We start from the raw sequence: 18,898 nt of genomic DNA, 5'->3' as shown, positions 1-18,898 counted from the left end.
TTGTTATGATACATAATCAAATCAAAGGCTAATTATTTATGTCAAGCAGCTGAGCAATAATCAGAGCATTTAATCAAAAATATTTGGTTTAAAAACTGAAGTGAACCGACGTAAATGTTAAATAGATCCACAGATGTTGCTGACCAGACCAGCCCTGATGCTGCCTTCAGGGACTGTTCTACCACACCAAATTGGGACAATTATTTAGGTTCAAAGACTTTTTATTATTCCACCATTTTTTTGATTCATATTTCCTTCTACATGCTTCAACACAGAAACTCCATTCATACCTGATGGTTTTGTTCATCTCATTTGGGACATTATCATCACAGTTTAGCTTCAGCTTGAGTGGTAACAATTCTTTCTAGCTCTTTAAGGAGCTGGTTTGTGTACAGGGGCATTTTTGGCATGTATAAAGAGAGAAAGAGCAAAACACAGACTGCTGCCATAAGGTTATAAATATGTCTAACAGATCATGTTGTGGCCACATAGAGGTTCATTCTCAGTCTTTGGAATTTAAATGGGGTGGACAAAATATTAAAGACACCTCTCAGGATAATCTAAAACAATTCAACAGCACCACAAACTACAGCTGCCAATTAGTTTTCTGAAATAGTTTCAACAAAAAATGAAAATTTGGCCATATATTGTATCTGCAGCAATTAAATGGTTCCTTGCTATATAATGTAGTTGTAGGCAACATGACATTCTCCTATGAAGATATATTTTGTACTCTTACAAGTGTGTTTTACTAGGCCTATATTGTAATTCATATCAGTTTATAAACCAGCCTCCACAGGATTTTAGTTGTTGATAAATAGATTAATAAACAATTAAATCTGTTTACAACTACATAGTGTGTTATAAAACATTGATTGTTTATATACTGCTTTAAAATTCTTAATAGGGGACTTAAAGTACAGGGATACCAAACAAATTGAACAGGTATGTAAACAAAAATAAGACAAAAAAATCAGGGGGTTTAAAGCCTTTTTAATGTCATAAGTTTTAATGATATAAACGTAAAGGTTGAATTCTTTTTTTGAATTTACAAGGTGAAATTATTCGTCTTTTTGTGAAAATAACGTGAACCAGACACCACGTGTTGAAAATACCAAGTCATTACTTTTATTAGCAACAATAAAACCAGAGGAACTCGAACATACCATAAGTAACATTTCCGACTTCCGCACTGGGGGAAGTGGGAGTTTACAGGAAGCACCTGAACGTCGCACCACATTACCAGCACTCCGGCGGCTGAGAACAGAGAAGGTAGGAACTGTAACAGTTTTTAACTGTGATTTACCGACGTTAAATACTGAAATATCACCGCTGAAATATTGTGATTCTTCAGAGTCACTCTTGTCATTGTAAAATCTGTGACTGTTAGCCCGCCGACGGCTAACTCTGCTAACCGGCAGCTGTCAAAACAAACCATTTCCTTTAGCTAACTTTCCGCTAGCTTGGCTGTTAAATCTCTGCTGAAATTTACCGGTCTGTTTTCACTGGTTAACCAGAGCAACAGCAAGGCTAATTGTCTCTTAGGCAACACTTATGTAGGCCTATAAGGTGTTATTTTGTGAACGTGTTTATTTTTAACTCATTTCAAACAGGCCTTTTTGTTGTGGGTGGGGGTCTGGCGGATGTAAATTAGCTACCGACCCAACTTCGCTAACGTTAGCTAGGTTCGTAGGAGTGAACTTTTCAACATTTAGTTGCTTATAAATCCTGTCAACAGGTTGTAACATACTTTAATAACTTTTAATTATATACAAACAAACTAACAGACAAGCTGATCTGCGAGAAAGGCGTTAATGATGTTTTTTGTAGGTTATCGCCACAGTTTTCTATGCGGAAGTGACCGAAAAGCAATAAAACTTGTTTGGAATGAGATGGATATCACACAATGTGTGGCTTAACAACAAAAATAAATAAGTTAGCCGTCTGTGAGACTATTAAAATTCGTATACGATATGTAAGTCAATTAGCAGCAATGTTGAAGGAAATACAGCTTTTGTATATTTTCCTATAAGTAATATCTTACCGAAAATTGATTGATTCCAGTTTTGATTATTGATTTATTGAAAATTAAACTGCAAGTATTTTGATAATCAATTAAGCCTTTTAATTTGAAAATTTCTTCAGGCTTGAACTGTAAGTCAGACATAATAAAATATTTGAAGACGTCACCCTTGGAGTTTGGGGAATTTCGGGTAATTTTTGCAGTTTTTTGACATTTTATACACTAATTGATTGAGAAGGTAATGATCAGATTAATTGATAATGCAAATAATCATTAGTTGCAGCTGGAAAGGAATGATTTCGATTTTTTTGGCTGTAGATCAAAGTTAATTAGAGCTGAAAATGTTTTGGTTGATTTATCAGCAAGATGATTGATGAATTGGCAACTGTTCTCATAATCAATGAATTGTTTTTGTCATTTTTCCACCAGAAATGCCAAACATTCTCTGGTTCCAGCTTCTCAGACACATGAACGTTTAGGTTTTCTCTGTTTTTTTGTTTAACAGTGAGCACATTACTTTTGAATTTGAAATTCTGGGTGAATTTGTTTTCACAGCCTCAGTGGTGCAGATACATGCAATAGGCTACTTGCAGGCAGTTATTGTCATCATCAATTAATCTACATATTTTGTTGGTTAACTGCTGGTTAAATAGCTTTGTCTATAAAATGTCAAAATAATGTAAAATTGCTCATTAAAATTCCCCAGAGTGCAAGGTGATAAATTCACATTTCTTAAGAATTGGGTCTGGTAATTATATTTTCAGATATTTTGTGAAGAAATCAATGGATCCGATTAATCAAGAATATAATCCTAAATTAGTTTGATTTATTTTTGGATTGAAAAATTACTTTCACCTGATATCTTTCAAATCATAGTTCATAGTTGTAGACAAACAAAGTAGGATAAAATCCTCACATTTGAGAATCTGAAAATGACAAGTGTGACATTTTATGTCACATTTATGTCACAGTTACTTTTGCACAAATCGATTAATCATCTAATCTTTTCATCAGTAAGCCGCTGGTAACTTGTGAATTTTAGTTAAGCCTTCTGTGAAAGATGAAATTTCATAAGAGTTGTTGAGCAGTTGTTCAATTTCAAAAAAATTAACCCCTATCCAGTTAAAGAGTGGTTCATTAATTAAAATAAATGCTGAGCCAGTAGTTAAAATAATCTCTTTCTGCATCTCTAAGCGCTGCTGATTGCAAAACAGAACCACCTCGATGAAGATAATATTGTGTAGAAGAAACAATAGTGCATTTAAAAGACATGGCTGCCACTAACCGCCACATTAAAAATGATCACTGTGGAGTGAATTGTTCTGACATAACTGGTGTCATCGTCCCTGCAGATGACCAGTTAACTTGTCCCTGACTCATCAGAGTTCAGCTGAGTGCTGCCACTGCCAAATGGCTCAAACAAAGAGCCAGTGATGAAGTGGCAGACCATACCCCTTTACCATTGTGCCCCTTAATGAAGCAGCAGCGTGGGTATGCGAGCTGCTCGGCGTCAGTGTGGTCACAGGATCTCCAGACAGTGTGTAGTAAACATGGCATTACACAGCTACCACTGTTTCCATCAACTGTCTCTCACTCAGTCTGCTTACAGATGCTCATGTCACCCCAGGTAACCTTGACACAGACAGACAGAAGGCTGCAGCTTGTTTACATGAAACTTACAAGACAAGACGAGGAAAAGTGGAGAAGGAATTTTACTATCTGTCTACAGGCTACCCGCCTTAGTTACCAAGTATTTTCTTGATTAATATTATTGTTTGGTCCATAAGATGTCAGAAAATGCTCATCACACTTTCTTAAAGCCCAAGTTGACAAGTCTTCAATTCATGTTTTTTTTTTGAGTCCAAATCCCAAATTGATTCATTTTAAAAGCATAGGAAACTAAGAAAACTTCCAAATATTCACGTTTGAGAAGCTGCTTAAAAATGACTTGAAGGATTAATCGTTTATCAAAACGTTATTTTTCTGTCAGTTCCCTGTAGGGTGATTGACTAATCATGTCACTTCTGCGAAAGTCAGAAGTTTCAAATGGGACGAAAAAGGAGAGATCATACTTTTAACCTTAAAACAATAAATCATCGCTTACACGCTGCTTTTAACTTGCAAATATAATCTGTGATTTTGGATTTTAAGAGTGTCTGGGATATTTTGAGAGCAAAGAAATAAAACACAGAAACTGCGCAACACTGGATACGGTGTTCAGTTATGAAAAGGAAAAAGATTCATTTCGGCACAATTATGTAATCTAATTATTAAATCACAACTGGAGCAAATGATTACTTTAATTACCAATTAATCCAGTGATTACCCTCTTGATTATTCTGGTAGTTGTATATTAGTATGAAAAGCAAAGTGCCTATTACAAGTTATAGGGTGTTGAAATTGCTTATTTTTCCTTTCTTTCTGCCTTAAAGACAAATAGCAGAGAACTGAAATTAACCAATATGAAAGTGAAAAATCAAGAACCTCTCTCCATATGTGAAGCTGTAATTATCAAATATTTGTCTATTAAGAATTTACTTCCTCAAATTATAATTTACTATGAAATTTCTCTTACTCAAGTAATCAGTTGAACTAATTTCCATCAGTAAATTTCATATTATTCATGTATTTTGGAATAAGTGTCTTAAACTCAGCAGATGTAAATAAAACCATTAGATGAAATAAAATGAATGGTTCAGATAGGTTATGGTTTGATAATTTACATGTAGGAGTAGTATAATCTGTTTTAGCATAAAACAAAAACAGTGTTTTATTCAGGCAAAGTTCTTGTACAAGAGTCTGACCAAGCACTTGATGCCAACTTTTGTACTTGTACGGTTTTTGATACTTAGAGCTACTGACACTTTTCAGTCAGTCATCAAAAAGTAGTGAAGTCCGACGTCAGCCCGAGGTATGGACGGTTTTTGTCTCCTCGCCTACTTAGAGCTTTTCAGTCAAAAAGTGTGAATGACCTTCTCTTTCCCTGACCTCCCTGCCTCACCTTCACTCTTCCTCTACCTTCCTCCTCCTCAGATGCAGACTATAAAGTGCGTGGTGGTGGGTGACGGTGCGGTGGGGAAGACCTGCCTGCTCATCTCCTACACCACCAACAAGTTTCCCTCTGAATACGTCCCCACGGTGAGTAGGACTAATAACGCAAACAAATCACCTGACAATTTTCATTTCACTGCGGCAAACTGATCATGACTGACATAGAAGTGACACTCTGTAGTAGTTACGTCAAAGTCCTTATAGGTGGGTCTTGCCGCTCGGCAGCCATCTTGGCACCGCCCTGAGGCAGTTATTTCAGGCTAACAAGACCAGGGGAGAGAGTAGGGATGGGTATCGTTAAGATTTTAACATGGCACATGATTGGATGTTTCAGAGGCGGGGCGAGACTTGTCATACAACAGCCATCTTTGGGGACTATTCTGTTCTTTAAGTTTGTTTCCTCCCTAATAATATCTCTGATAACGTTTTCCATTTACTGCTCTGAACACTCTGCAGCTAACACCTGTGGCTGTTTCCTGTCACACAGGAAGTCGTGCTTGTTTATAGTTTGTCTGGACTGAACAGACATGAAAAGGACGATGGAGTGTCACCGAAACTAATGTTACATTGTCAGAAGGCTGGACCATGTCTGCACTTTTGAGAGACATACATTTATGAAACAGGAACAGCATTTGAAAAAAAGAAGTTGCTGTTTTTCTCAATCACAAGTGTGTTGGTGATGTTTTCCCAGTGTGTTTGGTTCTTGCTGTTTGGGTGGATTCTTACGACTGCAGCCTGTTTTTGTGTGTTTGTGTGGGTTTATATATGTGTATGTACAGGACTGTGCGAAAGCTTCTGGCCCTACAAGCAAACTGAGGACATGCTTTCAAAAATAATGTCATGAATAGTTTTTATTGATCAGTTAACTTCATACAAAGAGCAGCAAACAGAAAAAAAACTAATCAAATCAGTATTTGCTATGAACAGCACCAGTTCTCTTCAGCACAACCTGCACTCACTTCTTCAGGTTCTTGGCAGGCAGGTTGTTCCAGCATCTGCCACAGTTCTTCTGTGGTTTCATGTGATCCCAGACTGAATTCATGATGTTGAGATCAGGGATCTGTGGGGGTCAGAACATCTTCTGCATGACTCCTTGTTCTTTTTGTCTATGAAGATTGTTCTTTATGACTCTGGCTGCATGTTCTGGGCTCATTTGTCCTGCTGCAGAATGAATCTGAGACCTCCTGATGATGGAATAGAATCTAAACATCTAAAGTGCCTTAATCTTTTGCACAGTACTGTATATGTATGTGTACATGTACAGTTGTTTACTTTCATGTACCAGCAGCGAGTTTGTCTCCCTACACTTCCTGTTTGACTCTTCACTATTCAGAAGTGTTGTGTCATGCTGAAGCAGCACAATCAGGGTGCAGCAGCCTCAAAGCCTCTGGAGACTGATATAAAATCCAGACTGTCGCCTCAGCCTCATCGATCCTGCAAACTCTGACTTTTTGGTTTGGGACAGTCAGAAAACAGCTGACCGACTGTTGACATGCAGGACCGTGCTGCTGGAAATATCTGAAGTATCCCCAATTGATGGGCAGCTTCACCGAGCGGTGGCTGCTAACTGATGAGTAATTCTCTACTGTTTTCTATTGGTACCACATCGCTCCATCTGTCAGTGGTCAGCACAGTGTTATCAGAGGATTACAGAACCAACAGTGCTGACTCAGCTTTATCTTCTTCTTCCTGTCTGACTGTCTCACGCACCTCGTATAAATTCATAGTTAGATTTAAATATGGAGACATGTCACTTATTCATATTTACTATTTAAAGTGGGCAACTAGATAAAGTACATTTACTCACAATACATAATAATATTGTAATATAATAAAGAATAAAGTTACAGTACTTTAAAATAAAGTTGAAATATTTTGAGAAGTAAGTTGTAACATTGTAAAAATAAAGTCATAATTTCAAGAAAAACGTCATAAACATCAACTTTATTCTGGAGAGTTTGAATCATTCTTGTCTTATCAACAAGAAAAAGTTGAAAATAATAAATAATTAAAAAATATTAAAATAAAATTTTTTTATTATTGCGGGATGTTTATTTTGATACTTTGTCATAGTGAACAATTAAAAAATTATTTACTTTTAAAAACTTTATTCTTGAAATAAATGAATATTGTCGCATTGTTTTGTGACCCATTATTATTTTTATTGCACACCTAACATCCTGCTCCTGCCTGTTGTATCCCGTTGTCCCCATGACAAATATTGTAGATTTATCTTAAACCTTTGAAACCAACGATCACAACTGATGGTTTGATTGGTTGTCGTGCAGCCCCGAGCTGAATGACCAGCGGCGCTGAACAAAACACTAAAAACTTTCAACCTTTCAGCTGCTCGCCCTTTAAATAAGATTATTGTATTTAGCGAGAGCTAATGTTTTTACACACTGTCATCCTCTTCTTCATCCTTCTGGCAGTCTCAGCACAGTGTCAGATATCAGTAGAGGAAGACACTGACTTCTGCTCATTCTCCTTAAGTGTGAACAGCTGTTACAGAAATAAATTCATCCCTGTGACCATACACAAACTTTTTATTTCGTCTTAACGCTATTGTGTGTTTGTGTTGTTTCCTGTCAGTCAGCTGACAGCCACCGCAATAACAAATCAGGAGAGAGGAAGAGGAAGTCTCTTCTAGGAAATAATTCCTCAAAAACATGTGGCCTCACAAGAATCTAATGTCACATCTGTAACGTTTCATCTGGACCGTTGCAGCTCTAAATAACACAAATACTCTCTGGCTTGTGTTCTGTGTGGCTGCGGCTCTTTTCCACAGTGACTCGTCTGTGTTGTGATCAGACTGTTACCAGCAGCTTCTGTAGTCTGAGCTCCATCCAAACACATTATCATCACAAAACTGTATCTGCTTCTGTGTGTGTGTGTGTGTGTGTGTGTGTGTGTGTGTGTGTGTGGGGCTTGTATTTTTATTGAACTATATGAGTGTGTGTGTCTCAGTGCCTCACCCCTCCGCCGTGCCTCAACATATCACAGTATGTTTCTGCTAAACTTGAACTGACTTGTACTTCGTCCTGTGTGTGTTTGTGTGTATGTTGCTGTGCATGTTTGTGCGTTACAACCTGAACTGTCTTGTCATTCTTTCTGAGTGAAGTCCAAAGCTTTCTCTTAGTCTGGAAAAACAAAACCTGCAAGTTGTTATGACGATATCATTTTTATGTCATGCTTGCAGCACAGCTCTAAGGATGCTGATGTCTGTCAGTCGGTTGGTCCAGTTCTTTGGTCCAGACTGAAATATCTCAACAGCTATCACCATTAAATTTTATACAGATGTTTACAATCCCCAGAGGATGAATTTTAACAACTTAAATGATCCTATGAGATCTAGCACCACCAGAGGGCCAACATTTTAATTTGTCCATTTTTTTTTTGTGTAAAAAAACCTGCCAACCTAATCGCAATCTCGTCAGCCTCAGCTGCACTTTGTGTTTAGTGCTAATTAGCAAATGATGGCATGCTAACAGCCTAAAGTGTGATGGTGAACATGATAATCATGATATCTGCTAAACGGCACTTCAGCATTCATTGTGAGCATGTTAGCATTAGCAACATGCTGGTTTTAACTCTGGACAGGTATGATTGACAGGTATGGATCTTCTCATTAAACTCCAATAAATGTATGTCCCTAAATGACAAACCTTTTATTTTGAAATCAGGTTTACAACGATGAGGCTTTGTTTGAAGATGCTGGAAATTTTCAGTGCTAGTGCCGATAGCATGCCTCACCAGCTGACAGAAAATCATCAGCCAGCTGTTCTGACAATTTATTCAGACATTTAATTATGTTCATTTGAGCTTCAGTGAATATTCTCTGACATTTTTCAAACAATCAATCAATTATCAAAGAAAATATTATAAATCTGAAAAATATAAATGAATATGAAAATACTTGATAATTAAAACAAATAAATTGCAGTTTCATAAAACAAAACTTTACAGCAAACGTAAACTAAAGCAATAAAGGTCCTAATAGTGGATTTTGATGGGAGAAGGCAACAACATGGAGGACCTGTCACTGTTAATATTCTACTTCAGTGGTACAAATTACATGGCCCCAAATCATACGGAGTAAATCTGAGGCTTTTGAGGCCCCTGGGAAGTTGCCCACTTTGCCTGGTTGGTAATCCAGCCTTGTCCAAAATTCTAATTTAGCAAGTGCAGAAGAACTTGCCAAAAGAAAATCTTAAACTGGCAAAATAATCATTTAAATCAGAGACTATCTGATCAAAGATGCCAGCTTTCAGTGTGTTGCTAACTGCTGCTACAGACAAACTGTTCAACCAGCATTTCCAGTCACCCACTGTGAGCCTGCCTCTGTAAATAAAGACCAAACAGATACAGGAGGAAACGCAGCTTAAATCCATGTTTGTAACACTTGATGTACTTTCCTATCCTACAGGCTACATCCTGTAGTTCATCCGGAGCCTGCCTGTGCTTACGGAGCGTCATTAAAATCAAACGGTTGTCTGCAGGTTACAGCGGGCCACAGCAGGTCGACATGTCGAAGCCGTGCTGTGTATTCAAGCAAGGCACAGCGAGTATAAAACCCTCCCTGCTTCAGTTCACCGCCCCGCTCACAAAGCTGAGGTTAGCAGGCATGTCGGGGCCGTGCTGTTTGTTATTGCACATGGCAGCAGCCTGAAGGTACGACTGTGATGAAACAGGGAGGAGGGGAGCGAGTCGGTTCACCTGAACAGCACCACAGCAATACTCCCTTTGCCAGCATTCAGCTTGTTCACATTCTTCAACACCACACGGATTCTCTAATCGTTCTGTAATGTGGATATTTACAGACATTTAAAATGGTTTGAACCTGATTATGGTCAATTTAGCTGCTGAATTGAATAAGATACTACATTTACATGCGTTATTAGTTATAGAAGGCCCTACCCTTGGAAACAGGTTATGTCCCGTATTCCCACAAGCCAGTAACAATTTAAGAACATAATTGCGATGTTATTCAGATTTATGTTGCCAGAGAGAGAGACACCACTGTCACTGTGAAATGTGATTAAATCACAGCTTCACAGTCCTGAAGCAGCAGCCTGATTGCAGACCTCTAAACGCCCACATCGCTAAATCTGGTCAGTGATTCAAGCAGGTCTGAGGTTGAGCTCCTTGACTGTTGTTTCCCACAGATGATGAAATAATTGACCATATAATCGCAGCTTTGTAGGCAGAATTAAGACCATAGGTCGTGTGTGTGTGTGTGTGTGTGTGTGTGTGTGTGTGTGTGTGTGTGTGTGTGTGTGTGTGTGTGTGTGTGTGTGTGTGTGTGTGTGTGTGTGTGTGTGTGTGTGTGTGCGTGTGTGTGTGCGCCAAAGCCAAAACAATAGCACCTGATTAATGGCCACAAGTGTGGATGTTACTGTCACAGCTGTGCAGGTTGTTGAAACTCCATTTACAGAAATGTCAGCGCTTAAATCAGCCTGTCTTTGCTTATTGTGAAAAGTGTTAATTGCCCCGAGCACCAGTTACACAATATATGAATCAACTGCATATGACACATCCGTCCCACAAATGCTGCATCATGTATTCATTGTTTAGGATTATTTAAAAAACCCCATCCCGTAACAGCTATCATGAACACACGGTCCTGTTGAATGAATAAAGTGGAAAAAAATTATAAATAATTCATATTATCAGGCTACTGAAGAAGCAGACTTGATTTGCTTTAATTTTATTTTAATATTAAAACACACCCATAGATTGATTACTGTTATTAATATTTGGAGAAATAAATTGGCTGTTAGTAAATCTTGATCAGTTTGAAAGAAAAAAAAAACAACTTTTTTTTCTATCTTTTTGGAAAGACACTGATAAATATTGTTGCATTGTCCCAGTATTTACACACCTACACTTCAGTGAATTTACATAATTAAGGTTTAAAACCAAAAGTAAGAACCAGCTACTCCAACACTTCCTGTCCTTTCTTGTACAAAAAAGGGGAAACAACAATGGGGGGGCTACAGTGATGTGAAACTCTGTGTGTGTGTGCGTGTGCGCGTGCGTGCGTGTGCGCGTGCGTGCGTGCGTGCGTGCTCTTGTGCTGCCATCATTGTGAAGTGTGAGTTTCAGACCTTGACAGAATGGACATTTTTGGAAAGTGAAGACATTTTGTCTGGTCCTCACTTCTTCTTCAAAGACTGTTTTATGTAGATTTAAGTAAGTAGGGAGTGAATGCTTCATGTCATTGAAAGTCCTTACAAGTACAAGTACAGAACAATGTGTGTGTTTAAAAATGAGAACTATATTTCCTGTTTTGTTCTGAAGAAGATCTTAAATCATACATCTTTTCACATATGTACTTCCTGTTTCCCCCCTTTTCTTTGTGCTCTCTCTCTCTCTCTGTCTTTCTCTCCAACCTTTACCTTCTTATTATTCCTCATTCTGCCCCCCTCCTCACCCATCTCTCCTCACCCCTCTCTCCTCACCCATCTCTCCTCACCCATCTCTCCTCACCCATCTCACCTCACCCCTCTCTCCTCACCCATCTCTCCTCACCCATCTCTCCTCACCCCTCTCTCCTCACCCCTCTCTCCTCACCCCTCTCTTTCTCTCAGGTGTTTGATAACTATGCAGTGACTGTGATGATCGGTGGGGAGCCATACACTCTGGGACTGTTTGACACTGCAGGTAAAAAATAAAGCCTGCTTACAGTTTATAAGGTTGTGTGTTGATTAATATAAATTAATAGAGTATTATTAATATTAGATATTAATGGAGTATCTGTTGCAGTAGCAGAAAGCTAAAATGCTGGAGAAAGTGTCAGCTAATCTCAGGATGCTCTTGTTTCAGCTGTAAAAGGGCTGTCTCTGTATTTTAGCTTTACTTGCTACATTTTGTTCAGTGTTTATTGTTGTTTGCTGTGAATCAGAGTTTGTTGTTGTTGTCTCCCCCCTCAGGCCAGGAGGACTACGACAGACTGCGACCCCTCAGCTACCCTCAGACCGACGTCTTCCTCGTCTGTTTCTCCGTCGTATCACCCTCCTCCTTTGAGAACGTCAGAGAGAAGGTTTGTTTAATCTCTCTCTGTCACCTGGTCACCTTTTCAATAACCAATAATTTCCTGTTGAGTTTTGTGTTGTGTCCGGATACAAGATAAAATGATTAATCCCACAGGGAGGAAGACAGAAATTCTAAAAAGTGGACTAGAACCACAATCTGTTTTTTTTTTGTTTTTTTATTAGTTGTTTTTTCGAACTGTTTTGCTGTTTAACAACCACAGAAACAGCTTTAAGTTAAACTTTCTTACTTATTTACTGTCTCAGTGTGTGAAAGTTACTGTCAACATCTCTGCACATGTGGATGATTTAGCCTTCCATTAGCATTTAGCTAATCAATGATCCAGATTTGGAGCAGGGATTTTCAGTAGTTGCAGTAAACCTTCAGCACAGGTACAGTGAAATTACTATTTATTATAAATTAAATTTGCTCAAGCAGGAAAAACGAAAACATTAGGGGAATAGAGAACAGTATGTTGCAGCAGAGTTGTGCTAGATGGCTAGAGACAGAAACTGCCCCAACACAATCTGACATCCGTCTTCACAGTGGGTGCCAGAGATTTCACACCACTGCCCACGGACGCCATTCCTGCTGGTCGGGACTCAGGTGGATCTGAGAGACGACAGCAACACTCTGGAGAAACTGGCCAAGAACAAACAGCGAGCCCTAACCTGTGAGAGCGGAGAGAAGCTGGCCCGAGAGCTCAAGGCCGTCAAATACGTGGAGTGTTCAGCTCTCACGCAGGTAGAATCTGCAGCCGTACTCTTGTAGACAGGTCATTAAAGGACAGTAAAAAGAAATGTCTTCAACAATAACAATGTCACAAGAATTTATTACACACTTTTGTGAATTAAGAAGCGGATAATTCAGGTTTCAAAAGCCAAGTGTTTAGTTAGTGTGGAAACATCTAGTTACTAAACTGATTGCAAGAAGAGACAGGTCTGGATTAGACTGACTTAATGCAGCAGACAGTGATTGATTGATCACATCTTATATTTGCTTTGCACGGCGTCAGAATAAACAGGAAATATTCTGACGTCTTTTTTTTTATTTTATTTAGTTAGAAAAAAATTCTGACAAATGTCTCCATCAGTTACAGTTCGGGGTGGGAGAGGAAAAACTCAGCTGCACAAACAAAAGAAGCAACGCCAACTATTGTGGATTAATCTTACAGTCTGCAGCTGTTTTAATAATGATTAATTGCTTACGCCGTTTTTTCAAGATAAAAATGCCAAACATCTGATTGTTCACTCTCTATAACTGAAGATGTGCTGCTTCTTATTGTTTTACTTTTCAATGAATTACTGTTGATGAGAGAAAACATGACATTTGAAGACATCACACCGGACGCTAGATGACTGTGAGGGACATTTTTCACGAATTTCTTCTTTCTTTTTTTTTTCATCGACCTAATCATGACTCGTGGTTAATACATGTAACACATGGGCGTAAAAACAGCAGCAGCAAGTCCCAAGTTCAACTCCAGTCTGACCAGACCATTTACTGCATGTCACTCCCCCGCTCTCTCTCCCCACATTTCCTGTCTGTCGTAACTGCTACTGTCAAATAAAGACATAAAATGCCCAAGAAAATAGCTTCCAAATATACTGTATATATAACAATAATTGGCAGATTAATCAGATTAATCAGTGATTGGAATAATAAATTACAGACCTCATACTGAGTTTCAATGTCACTGAATGAAGATGATCAGTCACCCTTTAGATTGTTGCATGAAGTTGCTAAATTTCAACAGAGAGAACTGAAAGATACTGAAAGACTTTCAGAATGATTCGTAGAGCTCCTGTCTGGAATAAAACCAGCTGTTCTGTACTCACCTGACACATTTGCTCCTTTTATACTTATGTTTTCTAATGAAATACAGGTCTGTGATGATCCGTAGCAGAATGACATGAACGCTTTGTCTGCAGTAGAAGAAGAAAAAAAACGGGCACGACAGAGTCAAAGTGTTCTTGTAAAACATTTTTGTGTCAGCCTTTATCACAGTTTATCTTTAATGATGAACTTTTCCACCTGAACCAAACGGAAAAATATTTTTGCTATATTTTGTTTTTTCTTGTTATTTCTGGCGTTTCCACTCAGTTCTTTGTTTTATTTTTATGAGCAAACAAAGCTCATCAGTTTTTCTCTCTCTGTCTTTGTCTCAGAGGGGACTGAAGAACGTTTTCGATGAGGCCATCCTGGCAGCTCTGGAGCCTCCAGACAACAAACCCAAGAAGCGCTGTGTCCTGCTATAGACGCCACAGGAGGAGGAGGAGGAGGAGGAGGAGGAGGAGGAAGTGGAAGTGGAGGTGGACGGGGGGGAAGAGATAAACCCAGACGGGAACAGAGGGAGGGAGTACCGAAGGGAGGGGGGAGGGTGTGAAGGTGGATGTGGCAGACACATGTTTTAACAGTGCCTTCAGCCTTAGTGACTTAATGCGGGTGTGGTGTTGGAACGGACACAGGCTTTATTTTTCGTCATAGATACGTGTCGCCATAACAAAACTAACACATTTGAAAAGCACGCCTAACCAGGAAACAGGCTTTTGTTAACAGGAGGAGGCGGGTCGCGCAGTAGAGAGGTTTGAATCTCAGATTAAAGATACAGACAGTGGATGGAGTCACGGTTACAGCTGAAACTGGAAACCAACTCTCTTAAGCTTTCAAAAGCTTCCAACACAGATTATAAACATCTTCAAGCTAAAGAATTGTATAAAATATGTGGAATAAATTTCAGAGGGAAAAAAAATGTGTTTGTTCAGTGAACACAGCTGTAGATCACACTCCTTTTTTGCCGTTGATGTGAGTCCTGCACCAATCGAATTTAGAGAACTAATTTAGGTCTTTCAATATTAACTTTACCACCTGAGTTAAACAAAAATAACATGTTTCTGATATTTTGTCTTTTCCACTGCAAACTGACCCACTATCATGGAAACATAGTCCAGAAGCAAAATGAACCGGCTATATTTGAAACTCGACACATTCTGGATAATTATGAGGAGGAGAATGGCTGCTTCGATCATAACCATTATAATTCTAATCACAATTTAACCCAAGTAGTTAGGTCCTTTCAAAAAGTTTGAAATCGAGCAAGTTGCTGTCATCACATTTACAACTGACCAAAGTTAGAAAAATAATTCTTTGAAGCATAACACACATACTGGTGTAATCGCATCCTTTCCACCTCTGCTTCTGTTAGAGTTTACATTTAGAAGATAAAATCTGGACAGTCAGAAGAGAAGGCACCATCAGTGATATTTGTTACCAGCACAAAGTCGGATTAAAACAAGAGAAAGAACGCTGTCCTTAAGCAAAAAATAATGGTGCTTAATTTAAAGATGCCCGAAGCAGAGACATGATCCAGCTGATCTACATTCCCTGCAGCCTCAGAGACCAGAGGTTCAACTGTCGACAGTGTTGTTGTTAAAAAATAAAAAAAATATCTACTAATCAGTGGTGACTATAACCTGACTTCATCTATATCAGTAGAAAGAGACCAGAACTGGTAACCAGTGGAGCTTAACTGACATCTGCTTTGCAGTATAAAAGACAGGTACATGATGCAGTAGTTAATGATGATGAATATGCATATTTGCAGTAATCTAACAACAAGAGAGACGAGCGTTACAAGTTACAAACCTGACTTCCTTGCTGTCATGTGATAAATGCTGCTTTCCAAAATGTCAGAAATAAATTATTCAAACCTCAGAATTTCCTCCAAATGTCTGGAAACATGAGAAACGTGTTGAAGTCACAGGGTTTTCACGTGACAACAAAGAGGGTGATTATTTGGCAATTCGAACATTTGCACATAACAGCACTTTTTTTTTTTTAACTTCTCTGTCCTGACGTCTCGTCAGGGACACGTCCCATCCAGAACCGAACACTCCAGCTCCACTGAGCTGTGAGTCACACTGTCAGTGGAGATCCAGTACGTGTTTTCCTGAAAATCACAACCACATACCACCTAATATAGAGCATTGACTGAAGGTGTTACACAAGGAATTTTAACATCATTAATCAACACAACATGAGTTTTGCTGCAGACAAACAGAAGTCTCAGAGCTGGACTTTCTGCTGCAAGTAAACTCTCAGAGTTTCTGGTGGCGAGGAAGAGTGACGGCCTGAAAGTCCAGAATTGCATACTTTTCTAATCTATAATTGAATGCTCCAAGTGGTAATTAACCCCAGGAATTGCAGATAAAAGGACATCATCTGATAAAAGTAGTCATTTTTAAAGTGCAAAAAAAAAAAAAATTAGAAATGCCTTCATGTTACTGCATCATCAGTGACAGTCTTAACTTGTTCTGTTTGTCCATTCAAACTTCCAGCTGCTACAGAAGTTGACTGTAAATGCCTTAAAATATGCCTTACTGCTGAAAACCAGTCAAATCCTACAAAGTCAGTCCACACAGCAAAAGGTTTGAGGCTTAAATCGAATCTGCTAATTGAAATGTTTGTCACTTTTATTTTGAAATCCATATGTGAAGCTGTTGTAGTAGATGTGGCTGAGAAGCAAACATTTCACACACACACAAACACTCACACACACACACAGGACCTCCTCAAACATTGTCCACTCCTTCTTCTCTCTCCTGGCCCTACTGGAACCTCAAGTGCTCGTTGGTGTGTCAGCACCTCCCGGAGGCCTTAATGGGGAAATGCGGCTCAGTTTAAAGGTTCATCTGTGTTGTTGTGCCTCTGGGAGATCGTCAGTGTTCGAAGCTCAGATCTCAGACCTGAATTCGTAATGTCACAAGAAGCAGCTTCACAGACAGTAACTTTAGATTCGTGTGAGGAGTTTTTGCACAGATGAGCTTTGTTTAAGTTGCTCCTATAATTTTCAAATAAGAAAATGCAGGTGATAATAAGATCTTACATTTCTACAATAGATTCCTAACACTGATTGTCCTGTACCGAGGTGATAACAATTTCAATCTTTAAACTGAGGGTATTTCCCATTAAAATGAACTAAACTTCCACTCTGCTTATATATTTTTTCCATTGTTTTGGAGATGACGGTTTATTCTGATTCATGTATGAATGATTACAAGTATTATATTTTTTTTTTCTTTGCTCCTTATTGTTTCTTGAGGAACATTATTTTAGCTTCTTTTTTTTTTTTTTTTTTGGACACTTGAGTTTTTATTTTCCTTTTTCTTTTTAGATATTTGTACCATTTACTTGACAGTTGAGTGCCAACAGCTTGAGTGAGTATCACTGGCCTGGTTTGTCAAACTAAACAATCCTGATAATAAGCTTCTAATCGCAGAAAAAAACAACAACATAATAACAGCTGAAGCAATAATTACAGATGTGGAAAACTCTGCTCTGTATTGAAAGATGAATGTTGGAACTGGTGGGTGTTTGGAAATAATAAAAACAGTACTTGAATGTTGTTTCACCTTTACTTGATTCTGTTTTTCTTATCATACAGTTTAACCACATTCCTCTGCTCCACCTTTTCCTTTTCTGATCATCTGCATCAGGCAACTCACGCCTGATCACTTGTTGATTGTGTCTGTTTTGTTTTTTTTCATTCTTTATTTGAAATAAAACTTTCTTTTCATGAACAAAATGTATAAGACATTGACTAGTATTGTTGTATCAGGAAATTAATTAGAACTCAGAAAACGTGTCCAATGACTTTTAATAACCCTCCAATTTAAAAAGAATTCAAAAGGTGTCCTTTTTTTATAGTCGAAGACAATTTTCATATTCAGGAACTTTCCACAGCAACGGAAAGACAACATTTTTGGTTGTGAATTTGTTTTAAAGAAATTCTCAAACTCAAAATTTAAAAAAGAAATTTTAGCACAAGCCCAAAAATAATGTTCACGAAATAATTTTCATCGCAGTTATAACCACGGTCAGACTAGAAAGCTAACCTTTAAAGTTTTACTACTGACAAATCAAGCGATATTGAACACAGGCACAAACATGGTAGAAAAGACTTTATTCTTTCTCTATGAGGCCTGTAGTAATACATTTTGTGTAGAAAACACTTAAGAACCATAAACACCAGTCTGAACCAGTGATATGCGGATCCTAAAATGCTTTAGATTTCTCAAGATTGTGTGGAGACCGAGTTAAGAGTGTGTTTTAAAAGGCAAAAAAAAAAAAAGGATTAAGCGCTTTAGAAATCATAACGGAAGATACAGAGAAACGCAAATTTAATGCTGACAGAAGGACACGTTTGGAAATAGATTAACAAAAGTAAAATTTTAGTGTTTTAAAAGAGGAAGGGAAAATTTGTCTTGAAGCTCAATGAAACGGAGCACAAAGACACAAACATAAAAGATTTTTAAAAATACATAAATCGTATAATAAAAATATATGTGATGTAAAATAATCTCTCTATAAATAGTTCTTCAACGCCATTATTTAATTCCCTGATCATAACTAATTATTTTAAAGTGTACAATAATTTCCGTGGCACCTTTCAGACTCCATACTGTCTGCTCACATGTGGTCGGTGGCTGGAGGGTTAATGCAGTACCCTATAGTGAACACTAGGGGGAGGTGGTCCCCTGGTTTTAAGTGGGCCTCTGTGAATACAGTATGTAAATGACCTGGGCTCATTTTGATTGGCAGTCTAAAATGGATCCTTCAGACCGACATGGCATGGAGGATCCGAGCCACTCGATCCTTTGTCTGACTGACGGCAGCGACTGAGCCTGAAGCAGACTGAAGGAAACTGTTGACTGTTCATTCACACCACGGTCCGGTCTGTCTTTCCCCCCCTGCCCTCCTCTCCAGCCCCCTTTTCCCATCATCCCTCTCTTT

General features: G+C 38.4%; 1 protein-coding gene across 1 annotated transcript; it reads left to right on the top strand.

Annotated features, from left to right (window-relative positions):
• Nucleotides 1-1,198: 1,198 nt before the first annotated feature.
• On the top strand, nucleotides 1,199-17,506 carry LOC130183642 (cell division control protein 42 homolog). The gene is made up of 6 exons (XM_056399241.1): nucleotides 1,199-1,272; nucleotides 5,057-5,161; nucleotides 11,665-11,737; nucleotides 12,007-12,116; nucleotides 12,653-12,850; nucleotides 14,275-17,506. Exons 2-6 carry the CDS (start codon nucleotides 5,057-5,059, stop codon nucleotides 14,362-14,364), a joined length of 576 nt encoding a protein of 191 aa, XP_056255216.1. The 5' UTR covers nucleotides 1,199-1,272; the 3' UTR covers nucleotides 14,365-17,506.
• The last annotated feature ends 1,392 nt before the right edge of the window (nucleotides 17,507-18,898 follow it).

The sequence above is a fragment of the Seriola aureovittata genome, chromosome 16 (assembly GCF_021018895.1).
Source record: "Seriola aureovittata isolate HTS-2021-v1 ecotype China chromosome 16, ASM2101889v1, whole genome shotgun sequence".
Classification (NCBI taxonomy): Eukaryota; Metazoa; Chordata; class Actinopteri; order Carangiformes; family Carangidae; genus Seriola; species Seriola aureovittata.
This window is presented reverse-complemented; position numbering and strand designations above follow the sequence as displayed.